The sequence below is a fragment of the Musa acuminata genome, chromosome BXJ1-6 (assembly GCF_036884655.1).
Source record: "Musa acuminata AAA Group cultivar baxijiao chromosome BXJ1-6, Cavendish_Baxijiao_AAA, whole genome shotgun sequence".
NCBI classification, from domain to species: domain Eukaryota; kingdom Viridiplantae; phylum Streptophyta; class Magnoliopsida; order Zingiberales; family Musaceae; genus Musa; species Musa acuminata.
Window position 1 is genome coordinate 40,459,364 of NC_088332.1, and position 12,845 is coordinate 40,472,208.

The 12,845-nt window shown below is 43.3% G+C and overlaps 2 protein-coding genes across 16 annotated transcripts; both read left to right on the forward strand.

Annotated features, from left to right (window-relative positions):
• The first annotated feature begins 119 nt into the window (after positions 1-119).
• Positions 120-11,191, forward strand: LOC103989327 (receptor protein kinase-like protein ZAR1). 15 transcript variants are annotated; one of them, XM_065188756.1, is made up of 11 exons: positions 120-390; positions 478-593; positions 2,603-2,733; positions 2,817-3,419; positions 3,506-3,600; positions 3,760-3,839; positions 3,921-4,132; positions 4,541-4,615; positions 4,684-6,690; positions 7,027-9,393; positions 10,795-11,191. In XM_065188756.1, exons 9-10 carry the CDS (start codon positions 5,202-5,204, stop codon positions 7,683-7,685), a joined length of 2,148 nt encoding a protein of 715 aa, XP_065044828.1. In that variant the 5' UTR covers positions 120-390; positions 478-593; positions 2,603-2,733; positions 2,817-3,419; positions 3,506-3,600; positions 3,760-3,839; positions 3,921-4,132; positions 4,541-4,615; positions 4,684-5,201; the 3' UTR covers positions 7,686-9,393; positions 10,795-11,191. The 15 variants fall into 15 exon arrangements, with proteins under 15 accessions (XP_065044828.1, XP_065044841.1, XP_065044842.1 ...); XM_065188769.1 differs by having other exon boundaries at positions 2,817-2,907; positions 3,124-3,244; positions 3,342-3,419; positions 3,506-4,132; XM_065188770.1 differs by having other exon boundaries at positions 2,817-2,907; positions 3,130-3,244; positions 3,342-3,419; positions 3,506-4,132.
• LOC135677539 (zinc finger AN1 domain-containing stress-associated protein 15-like) lies at positions 8,904-9,392 on the forward strand. Its single transcript, XM_065189900.1, has one exon. The coding sequence runs from the start codon at positions 8,904-8,906 to the stop codon at positions 9,390-9,392; it is 489 nt and encodes a 162-aa protein (XP_065045972.1).
• Positions 11,192-12,845: the final 1,654 nt, after the last annotated feature.

Here is a 12,845-nt window from a genome sequence, read left to right on the forward strand (position 1 = left end):
ATGGACAAAATGGGTCGGGTTAACGGATTATTCGAATCCAAAAGTTATCAGGAGCAAACAGTGCGGTCTAACTCTAACAAGGGCGGAGACCCGATAGGCTCGTTAACCATGTTTACGCACTCTGCGGTACGGGTCGGATCTTTTCTGCCTTCCCTCTCAGCCAATCCCCCCTCGTTTGGCTCCTCCTCTTTCCCATCTAGGGTTTCATGTCGCTGCTTCCGATGCATATTCTCTGTCTTTATCGTATCTCGTTTATCACGAAGCACGATTTGAGTGGTCGTCGATCGTTTCCCTCGTTGCCTGGGCGCACCGTCGACGATCTCAGCGACGACCTCTTCGCACCCCCTTTCTTTTCAGCTACCGGCCTGTTCTGATGTGTGTCCATGATGGGTCGGTTAGCTTTCTTCTTGGTGGCGCTCCCATTGTTGAGATTATTGCTCTATTGTTATATTGCATCTTTTCTATTGGCTGTATCAGATGGAAGCGATCCAAATGGTGAAGCCAGTGAAGGGGACGACCACGGTCTTCTTCGTTCTCAAAGGAAGGCGTCATTGTCGCCTCCGATTCTCGCGCTAGCATGCGACGATATATTTGTAAGCACTTAGTGTATTGGATGCTAATTGCATGCCTTTTCCTTTCTTTTTTTTTTTTGTTGTCATTGTTGTTTATGCCGACCTAGCATCTGGGAAAATATGGTTGTGCTATCTGGAGATGAACACAGTTGGCCATTTGGGTGGTCTACCTTACTGTTTACAGAATATGAATTTAGTTACTTCTGGTCAGTGTGTCAACTTGGAAGAAAGGTGGTATATGGTATTGCTAAATGCATGGAATTATGTCTGTATGAACGGAAAAAAAAAATTGGACAAAGATAAAAATTGCAATATCAGAGATTGTAAATCATACTTTTTGTTCGTATAGATGAGCCCATAAAATATGATATTATGTTAACTCTGATTTTGATCTTCTTTAGCTGTCTTTCTTCAGTAAACTTTTCTGAAGTGAGTGCATTAACTTGCATGTAGATGTTCTACCTTAAACACAAAGAAACTGTAACCCCCAAGGAGTGAAAAAAATGCATTCTTCCATGACCAAGCTGACTGAAAGATGGAACTTCATTTTGAGAAATAAAAGGAAACTAAGGTCAATGTATGAGTTGTCCTTATGTAAGCTAGTATATGATTATTGCTGCATGGTTGACATAGAAACTAGCTTATTTGACATTGATATTTCACATAATACCATTAAGATGACTAATTGAGTTATAGACAGGTATTGTGTTGTCTGCGTATATTCTGTGCTGATGAAGAACTGGCATGAAATATACAACTGTGTGAGCGGACAATGATGTTTGTGAATGTTTCCATGTGTGCCCACAATTGCCTATGCTTTGCCTTTTCATGATGGGCGCAAAGTTGGCAAGTTCTATGTCACTGTTTGGATCCATCAACTCATTCTCGTTATTGGAGTTTTAGTCTGAGGAGAATTTACTTCTTTCTCATGCTTAGTATTTTTCAAAGTTTGCTGCACGTGTTATTTAAATTTGTCTTGGGTGAGTTTTGGTGTGGAAATTTTGCATATTCTGATACATGCTTTTTATATGTTTAATTTTGAAGGACTTCAGATTTTCTAGCATTCCTCATTGAGCTGATTATTGTTTAATGAATTTTCATGTGAAGAGTCATTACTAGTGTATGAATTAGAGTTCACCATAAGCTTAATATGGAATGCTGAAGAAATTGATTTCTGACCCATCGGTCATGTTCTTAACATGATCCTTATTCCTCTTCTTAATGTTTTATTTACATTTTCTATTTTCTACATTTTTTCCTTTTTTGTTTGTTGTGAAGCTCATGGGCTAGTTTGTATATATTAAATTGGACCAGTCCCTTAATTTTCGATAATTGGCATTGCCTTCATCCCCTACCACTCCACTTCCATCATCCACTCCATTATTGCCTCCCTGCACTCCCCAATTGCTTTGTGGATCACCACGCTCCAATCTGTGCAACCTGCTGCAGCCTAGCATAGGCCTGGTATTATACCAGCCAATCTTTTTATTGTTTTCATGACAATTATGGCCAGAAACTCATTTAACTGTGAGAAAATGATAGAGAACTAATAGAATAAAAAGTTCCAAAGAAGAGGAGAAAGTTAGGATGAGAATCAGGATGAATACAGGCCCTTGGCCTGATAATTTCCATTAGTTCTTATAACTTATTGGTCTAGACACAACTATTCTCTTTTATAGCATACCTACCAACTATTTACCAAAGTTAGGTTTTATGAGTTATGGCATATTTAGAATGTCTCAGAGCTAATCTAAAGAACTCTTGCGAGTTTGGGTGGGCTCAGACTTTCCATCCTGCAGTTGGAGTTTCTGGGTACTGCCACATACATGTAAATGTTGGTGAACATTTTTTATAACATGATTGAGATAATCTACATTTTTATCATAAATGCAAAGTGAAAAAGAACCAACACCTAATATTTTGCGTCATGATGTACTTGTACATTACTTTCAGTATCTTCCTGTGGCACAGATTAGTTTGATAGATCATTCCTAGACATCACTATAAGCTTTTGCCTTGTCTCTTTTCAGGAACTTCTAATTTGACTGTTGCTCGACATTATGTATATAAGACATGCTTAAACATATCATTTATTCCTTGGTGGGACTATGACTTCTTGTCAACATGCTTAAAGTGAGTGATCAATTGGACGAGTACCAAGGTGCTTAACAAACATTGTTCACTTGACGAGTTTTCTTACTGTACCTTTTTAACTTTTTGTCTCTTTCATCTGCGCCTTCTCAGAGTGTGATGAAAATAATCGAGATCAATCCATGTATGCTCGGTACAATTGCTGGAGGTGTTGCAGATTGCCAATTCTGGCACAGGAATGAAGGTATCAAGGCATTGCTGTTACCTGTCCACACATATTTGTCTACATTGTACATTTGATAGTCTGTTTATACAATTGTGATTTCTACCTTAGTTATGCTGTTATTTGTCCATGACTATTGAAATTTTGGGTTATAATTCATTAAATCTTTTAATGGTCATCATTTTCATCCTGTGAAGTGATGCGTACATGAACTGGCAAACATGAGAATGATCTCAGTTGCAGGTGCTTCAAAGCTATTAGCAAACATTCTTTACTCTTCATTGAGGAATGGGTACTGAACTCTTATCGCGGAATGGGCCCTTCAGTAGGGACCATGACTGCTGGATGGAACGAAAAGGTGTAAGCTAGTTGTTTGTTTCTTTCTCCTGTTTCCACTTAAGCTGTATTCCTGGTTCTCTTTGATTTTAGAGGCCTGGATTGTACTATGTTGACAGTTAAGGTGGAAGGCTCAAGGGAACACACTTTTAAGTTGGCCCAGGAAGTCCATATGCTTATGGTGTTCTGGATAATGGGTAGGCATTTTATTTTCATGGTTGTTTAAGCTCAGTTAAATTTTGTTTATTTAATATTTAGACATCGTTATGACATGACAATCCAGGAAGCTGCAGAACTGGCACAGTGGACCATTTATCGTGCAACTTTTTGTGATGGTGCTAGTGGTGGAGTGGCCAGTGGTACATCTTCAAGACACAAGTATTTTCTAAATTCTGTCAATGGACTTGATCTATTTTTGGTGATTCTGTTTTTAACTAAGCTTATTTGTTAGAGATTTACTATCTTGTTGCATTATTATTTCCTATCATTGTCACCATCTGTTGATAAGGGTTTCCTTGGTTACATTGAATGGTACAGACAAGTGGATCAACTTTATCTGATGAAACTATCTTTATCAAATCCCAAATATCATTTGATTGTGCTACATTTCACATATGGTAAAATGACATTAACTAGTTATTCCATGATCTTTGCCACTGAAATTCTGATACTGCTTCTATCTTGTCATTCTATACTAGATTTCAGCCTCATTTCCATTTGAGACACTGGTGCTTTTAGTACAGTTTACCATGCTGGGACTGATGGTTGGAAGAAGCTCTCTGGAGATGATGTTGTTGAGCTTCATTACAAGTATCATCCTGTGGTCCAAACCCCCCTGTTAGCAAGAAACGGCAAGACGAACCAGCAGCCTGAATGGCCCAGCCTTTTGCTTTGTCAACTTTATGGAGGGGTGTGTCTCCAGCTGCTTGAATGACCAGCCTTTTGTTTTGTCAACTTTATGTTGGGTGGGTAGTTGATTGAGCGAGCCCTGGCAGCAGCTTAGCATGCATATAATCTGGACGAGTTGTTGAATTCTGATAAGATTTTGTTAGTCTTTCATTCATGCACGAGAACAAGAAACCTGCAGCATTAAATGGCCGGCCGTTACTATCAAACTGTCCATGAATTTACTCATTTTATGATCAGCCATTCTTGTTGAAGCGCAACACAGTCTCATGTAGAAGTCAGAAAGAAGCTGGATGCCATTTTCTTGTCTGTTGTCCTCAAATTGATGTTCATGTCTTAGCATTATGCCATGGTCGACCAGCCTGATCATCTTCGGATACCGTGTTCTGATGCAGTTGTTTCCTGGATGCAGATGTTACCATCCGTTCAACCTTGCTGCAGTAGATGATTCAGAATGGATTGCGTGGATTCAGAAGCACCAACACAGGTACGCCCATGTTATTTCCTCTACTTTCTGCTCTAAGTTGGAACACTAATGTATTGTAAACTATATAGCCTACACCAACTCAAGAAGAGTTGGAAAGCCAACTTTACATGCTCCACCGGTAATGGATGATGGCTCATGATGCTAATGAGAGCTACACAGATCACGGAGAAGACAAGCGTCTCCGGCCATGACATTACTTTAACATGGAAACGTGATCTTTACTCCATGAACAGCACCGCAAGGAAAGCGAGGCACTAACAAAAGTATCCCGCGGGATCGCAGGAAACTGGAAAAAGTACCATCACTTTAACATCCAAAAAAGTAGAGCCCAAGGTAAAGATTTCACACCGTCTCCACCCGACTACTCTCCGCTCCTCTTCTCGTGGTCTCCTTAATTACAACACCAAACCATGCCCCACCCTCCTCTTCCTTCGTAACCTTTGCTTTCCTGAGACTCCCCTTTGCTCCCACGCGTACCACAACCATCGATGGCTTAAGAATATGTATGCAACTCTTCTTCTCCACCCTGTCCTATCGCCACTTCGTCGGAGCAGCAGCAGCAGAGAATTGAATACACTGAGATTAGATGAGGAGGAGGAGGTATCTCTTCACCGTCATTTTTTGGGTAGTTCATATAATTCATGTGGCGAGGAGATGCCCGGCATTGTCGTCCGACGGGGTCTCCCTTCTCGCCTTCAAGGCTGCGGTGTCCGACGACCCGTGGGCGTTCCTCGCGGGGTGGAGCGAGGAAGACGAGGACCCCTGCCGGTGGCCGGGCGTCTCCTGCGTCAATTTCACCGGCTTCATCCACCCCCGCGTCGTCGGCGTCTCCGTCTCCGGCAAGAACCTCACCGGCTACATCCCCCCCGAGCTTGGCGCGCTTCCTTTTCTCCGCCGCCTCAACCTCCACGGCAACCGCCTCTCTGGCACCATCCCGCCCCAGCTCTTCGACGCCTACTCCCTCCGCTCGCTCTTCCTCTACGACAACTTCCTCTCCGGCCCCTTCCCCGCTGCCGCCTGCGTCGTGCCACGTCTCCAGATCCTCGACCTCTCCGAGAACGCCTTCTCAGGACCGCTTCCGCTGGAGTTGCGCGGCTGCCGCCAGCTCCAGCACTTGCTGCTAGAGGAGAACCGATTTTCCGGCGAAATCCCCGCCGGGGTCTGGGCGGAGATGTCGAAGCTCGTCCAGCTTGACCTCTCTTCCAACGAGTTCGAGGGGCCTATCCCGCCGGACCTTGGCGAGCTCGACTCCCTCGGCGGCACGCTCAACCTCTCGCGCAACCGTCTCTCCGGCGCGATCCCCAGCGAGCTAGGGAACCTGCCGTCGACAGTCATCCTTGACCTGCGCTACAACAACCTCTCTGGGGAGATTCCCGGGGCGGGGTCGCTGGCTAACCAGTACCCGACGGCGTTCCTCGACAACCCGGGGCTGTGCGGGTTCCCGCTCACGATCACCTGCGAGGGGCCGGTAGGGGCGCCCTCAGCGGCGGAGGAGGAGGAGGGCCGAAGGGGAATGAAGGCAGGGCTGATCGCGGTGATCTCGGTGGCGGACGCGGCCGGGGTGGCGCTGGTGGGGCTGGTGCTGGTGTGCGCGTACTGGAAGGTGAAAAATCAACAGAAAGGCCGAGCGAAGCTGGGCCACGGCGGCGCAGGACTTGGCCGGCGGTGGTGCTTGTTTCCGTGCGGGGCGGCGATGGCTGAGAAGAAGGATGGCACGTCGTCCTCGGAAGAGGAGGATGATCAGGGGGGAGGCGTCGAGGGGGAGCTGGTGGCGATGGACAAGGGTTTCAAGGTGGAGCTGGAGGAGCTGCTTCGGGCGTCGGCGTACGTGCTGGGGAAGGGGGGGAAGGGCATCGTGTACAAGGTGGTGGTGGGGGATGGGATGGCGGTGGCGGTGAGAAGGCTGGGAGAGGGCGTTGGCGGAAAGTACAAGGAGTTCGCGGCGGAGGTGAGGGCGATGGGGCGGGTGCGGCACCCCAATGTGGTGCGGCTGCGTGCCTTCTACTGGGCGCCTGACGAGAAGCTGCTCATCACCGACTTCATCTCCAACGGCAATCTCGCCGTCGTTCTTCGCGGTCAGTAGCATCTCCCCGCCATCTCTCTCTCTCTCTCTCTCTCCCTCCCATCATAATTAAACTGTATTAAGTAGCTATTAGACACTATAGCTTCTCCTCCACACGGATCTTAAGGCGGGGGAACGCGATTGAATTGCCCATATGCACGAATCTGGATGCAATAAATTATTGTGTCACCTCCAGGCACAAATCGTAAGGCGGCGGACAGTACACCTCCGATCCAATACAGCATCTGTGGGAGTTAATTAGAAATAGATAATGCGTTATAGCTACTTTTATAATATCAATCTTGTGCTGCTCCACTGACTCGAGTATTGGCTGTGTGTGTGAGTGCAGGCCGGACGGGGCAGCCGAATTTGTCGTGGGCGGTGCGGCTGCGCATCGTCAGGGGCGCCGCCCGCGGCCTCGCCCACCTCCACGACTGTAGCCCCCGCAAGCTCGTCCACGGCGATCTCAAGCCCTCCAACATCCTCCTCGACGCCGACTTCAACCCTTACATCTCCGACTTCGGCCTCCTCCGTCTCCTCCCCCTCACCTCCTCCGCCGCCACCAACCCCACCTCGGCCCCCTCCTACTCCTCCACCGCCGGCCTCTTCGGACCGGTGCCGTCCTCCGTCCAACCCACCCTCCTCGACCGCCCCAACCCCTACCGCGCCCCCGAGAGTCGCGCTACGGGCCACCCGACGCACAAGTCCGACGTGTACTCCTTCGGCGTCGTGCTGCTGGAGATACTGACCGGTAAGCAGCCGGAGATGCCGTCCTCTTCGGCGGAGCAGGTGGCGGGGCTAGTGAAGTGGGTTAGGAAGGGGTTCGAGGAGGCGAGGCCGCCGTCGGAGCTGGTGGACCCGGCTTTGCTGCAGGATGTGCGCGCGAGGGAGGAGGTCGTGGCGGCGTTCCACGTGGCGCTGGCGTGCACGGAGACGGACCCGGACGTGAGGCCGAGGATGAAGGCGGTGTCGGAAGACCTCGACCGGATCGGGTCATGGAGGAAGTGATCAAGAACACATATACCATCCAGACAAGGAGGAGAAGTCTTCTTGATCGTATATAATACTAGCAGTAGGGTCAAAATGTATTCTTTCCTTTCTGGAGGAGGTGGGAGTGAAATAAATATTGGAGAAGGTGATGATGTCTTCCATCTCTTCCGTCTTCTTCTTCTTCGTACCTTCGGCAGGGAAAGACCAGTCGAGTCAGAAACGTAAAAGCAGAGTCGCTGGTGGACGAGGATGGACAGGAAATGCATGAACGTGCATCTCCTACGACTCTCAGAAACGCTGGTGGACGAGGATGAACAGGCATTATATATATAAAGATTCTCAGAAAAAAAAAAAGGACATGAAACATAATTGTTGTCTTCCAAAACTAATTATGTTTCTCTCGTCTTCATAATGCAGCTTGGAATCCAGAGGCAGAAGACCTTTTGCTCCTGGAAAAGGTAGAGAGGGTCCTTCCAAATGTAGTACAAAAAGTAAACAGGGAGAAGAAAGGGGAAAACATAAAAGAAGAGGGAACACTGCTGGTGTTGATAATATCACGGAGGACACAACCGTTGGATCCTGATCCAACGGATGGGCATCACTTGCAATCTCACACGCCAATTGTGATTTGGTTTGGTGTGTCATGTGGGGGGGTGGGCGTTGGGTCAGAAAGGATGGCTGATGGAGCAAATGAGCACACCAAGATCACAAGCTCCACTCAGTGATGGGTGGCTCCGATTCAGCCATGTCAGTCCCAACGCTACCATATATATTGTTTGTGTTTAAAGATATATATATATATATATATATATATATAATATTTTGGAGTAATTGTTTATTAGGATTTTTTTGGCACCGCGTTCGAAGATGCAACCTTTACCATTCCTTGGCCCCTGTTTCGACCCATCCTCTCGCCATTCCTCTGATTTCTCGCTCCGATCGATCGAGCTCGATCGGCGTCTACAAGTTTAGACGTTCTCCAGCTTCGATTTCTTGGAAGCATGTGGAAATTTTTTATCCTTTCGTCCTGATTTCGGGTTCGGGTCGCTGTTCATCGGTCTCGTTTCCTCTGGTTTCTTCTCTGCGATCCGACCAAACAATCCTATTTTTCTTCGTTGATTTCCTTTTTCACTGATCTGTGGAATTTTCTGGCGTTGATTCGTACTTCTTTGATGTTCGCTTATTGACAAGTTTGATTTCTCGGTGGTGGATCGGATATCTTTCGAGAATTTCTCAATGGCTCGAGAAAGCTGTAATCTTGACAAAGATGAGGCGGAGATCTTTAAGGCCTCCTCCTCCTCTTCCCCTTCTGCTTCGCCACCCTCTCCCCCATCATCATCATCATCATCACCACCACCACCCCCATCTTCCACCGGTCTCCTGAAATCGTGCGAGGAATCCACCACTGAGAGGCGCGAGAGGCCGGAGATCCCGGCTCCTGCGATGACATTCACGGCTTCTTCCTCCTCGAAGCTTGACGAGGAGTCGGAGTCGTCGAAGCCAGACGAGGAGTCACATACTCCTGTAAGATTCAGTAAAAGGTGTTCCACTTGCCGCAAAAAGGTCGGTCTCACCGGGTTCCGGTGCCGGTGCGGCGACCTCTTCTGCGGTCGCCACCGCTACTCCGATGCCCATGAATGCTCCTTCGATTACAAGGCCGCGGGGAGGGAGGAAATCGCCAAGGCCAACCCTTTAATCAGAGCTGCCAAGATCATCAAGATCTGAGGTATAAAGCTGGCATCTTTCTCGCTTTCTTCTTCATCAGAGCTGTTATTAATTTGCTCTTCATCATTAGAACAAAAAATACACATTATATTATTTGGGTTTGTTTGACCCAATTATTGTTATAATTAGATCCTTTAATTTTATTTCTTTTTGATAATTCATTTTCAGCAAAATCAGCATAATAAGTTTAGATATAGCTTTTTTATTTGGAATAATGTGTTTGCAGATGTTTGATGGTATGAATTCTGAACTAGGATGAGTTTTCTCTTGAGTTTCTTTTTTCCTTTTTTGAAAAGGGAGGGTCAAGAAAATTGCGGTGGGTAAGCCATTAGATTCATTCTCTTCAGCATGTGGCTTCAGATTATCTGTAGCTTATGAGATAATGCAGCATGTGTGAAGCTAATTCTCTTGAAAATTGCATTCATTGAAGCATCAATACATTTGATTATTTCATGTAGATCCTCTCAAGGGGGTTTGGTTGAAGAGTCGATATAATTTATGTAGTTCTGAAGGGAATAAAATTCCTTGTTCTGATATCCAGCAAGAAATTTTAAATTGGCATATACAGGTGGAGGAAAAGTGAACTAACAAATAGAAGACAGTGAGTTCCACAATCTGGTACTAGTGGTAAAGAAGCAAGGGTTTAGAGAAAATTATGTGGAACATGAGTTTCATGCTTCTTTATTATTCATGCTATTGTCTTTTTCGCCAGAGCTTAACTTTATATAATTAGCTTTCAGGCAGAAGCAATCAACTATGTAACTTTAAAGTAAACACCGATTGATGCATTTTTGTATTAGGTTTGTGATACATCTTTGATAGCTACTTTTTCTTGTAACATTGTCACATAACAAGTAACCGATTGAAGATATTGTTTTTCTTTTTTAATCTTGCTCTTTGGCTAAACAGTGGAAGACTCATGAAAGTTTTACAGATCGGTTCTCCATCAAGATAGTCCAACAAATTGGGTGTTAATTATGCCTTTGCACCTAACTGTATGTTATTGGGATCAATTAGCTCTTAAAAGAGAAAACATGAAGATGCTGCCAATATTGGATCTAGGGAGGATCAAATGGACATACTAGTCCAGCTCCTGCAAATAGTATTGTTGTCTCCACAAGTTTGTACCCTAATCACCTAGTCAGGAAATAGCAACCATTCCATGAAGCCAAAGCTTTCTGTCTGAAACCAATTAGCTTTGCAACTTCGAAGTAGCAAATCTATGGACAATCGAATGGTCATCTGCACTTTCTCATGTACTTTGTCGCTGTCAAACTAGTAGGTGGTAGTTCATTGACAGAGATATTGTGTTGATTTTTCTACCTTCCTTTATTATGAATCATGAGTTGGTTCCTCAACTTTATTGACATGGCCAATTTCTTTTCGTTGACATGCAATGTAGGTTAGGTGATCATAAAGTGTGTGTGGAAGGCCAACCTGGAAACTACTGCAAGTGGGCTCAAGCTACCCTGATGATGTGAAACAAAAGCTTTTGGAAGCATGCTTCTCTATGTGGCAGTCTCAAGAAATTGCTGCACTTGCTGTCCTTTCTCCTGTCAAAAAACAAACAGTCTAATTTGGAGGCTATTAAGTTGTGATCTCAAAAGTTCAGGGCTAGCAAGACCAGATCATAGTCTTTCATCTCCTCTCCCAAGATGGGTTTGGAATTATATTTCTGCTGATGAATTAAGCAAATGAACTTTGGTCTAACTTTCATTTACTTTGACCATCAGTTGTTCTACCATTCTCAACTTTTATCTGGTGTCTATTGGACTATACACTGTTGCTTGCCTCCTGTATGTTGGCTTTGTCAGCTTGTGGTGCTATTAGAGATGACTTATATCTGCATGCACATTGACATGATCATGAGACAAGCTATGCTTGTAATCATGGATATGACATGGTGTAGACTTTGCATACCAAGGCTGGGATATGATTCTGAGATATATACCCTGTGCATGAGAGTCTACTTCATTTCTGACTTCAAACAAACAGGCTTAGAAACAACACATCATTGAGATCTTAATAATAAGTAGATGGTGATTGCCAATTCTTTTTAGTTTGTCAAATGAGAATTTTTTTTTTCATTTTTTTAAAGATAAACATTGAAGACAGAGTATATCATAGTCAAAATCTTTCTCGATTAAATTAGTGAGGTTTGATTATCCATAGTCAAAATTTTTATATGAGATATTAAACTTCAATTCATCATCTTTCATGAGTGAGCTAATATTTAGTTGAAATCATTATAAAAAAAGAAAGAAAATATATATTTGAGTGACATGTTTGTCACCAGGAAATTAGTATACTTGTTTCGTAATGGATGATTTGCATTGTTGAATCATACAACCTCATGAAGCTTTTCAATTGATCCCATTCCATGCATTCAGAAGCTTCCTTTTAAAGATAATATAAAATATCAATGTGTTGCTAAGTAGCAGCTTTAAGATTCCATTAAAAAAGAGCAAATAGAATAAGTTAATGAAAAGCTGGAAAGTTACAAAGACCATATCTGAGGAGAAATGTGTTGTTGTTTTCTTCGAAGAGTGGAAATATTTTCACAGTGACATGACATGACACTTTGCAGCACTCTGACAATTATATGCTTCTGAGCTTCTCAGGAAAGAAGGGATATGGCAACGCATAAAGCGAGAGCCCGATTTCATGCCAAAAAAGGGGGACTCATTTTCCCACCCTTTACTTTGATTTGACTACTCTTTCAAAAGGGCGAATATATATATATATATATATATTTATTTATTTATTTATTTATTTATTTATTTATATTTATATTTATATTTATATATTTATATATTCGCCCTTTTGAAATTTGAGTTAATTCCAAGAAAAAAAGAGTTTTTTTTATTTTAAGATATTTTTTAATTTTCATATTTCTCAAAAGATGATTTTTATTTATCATAATCTCATTGACAATATAACTTATAATGAATTATTGTTGTTATGTTATGGATCAGTCTAATCCACATATATAAAATTTACGATATCACTTATTTTAAAATAAGATTACAGTATAATCTATTATACTTTTCATCAAATTATTGTTAATATTTTTCATCAAAACACTATAATCTATTAAAAATACAAATGTACCCAAAACCCAATAGAAATCCGTTCGTATAAAAAAAATAAGCCTATTTGTTTAGAAACAAAAATAATCAAATATGAAGAATTATATATCAGTCACAATGTTTTTTAATATACTTGAATTTTTTTAAATAATATAAATCTATTTAAAAATATTATAATTAATAATTTGAATTAATTCACTAAAGACCAATTGGGTGTGACCAAATAATATTCTAACTATTTTGTGAGGGAATATGCACCCGCGTTAAAAGAAGCTCCTCACGATAAGAAACATAAGACAAAATATGTTTGAAGTGCATGAGCTGAGAAAACATGACATGCTGTCACTGACAAACTTCTAAACAA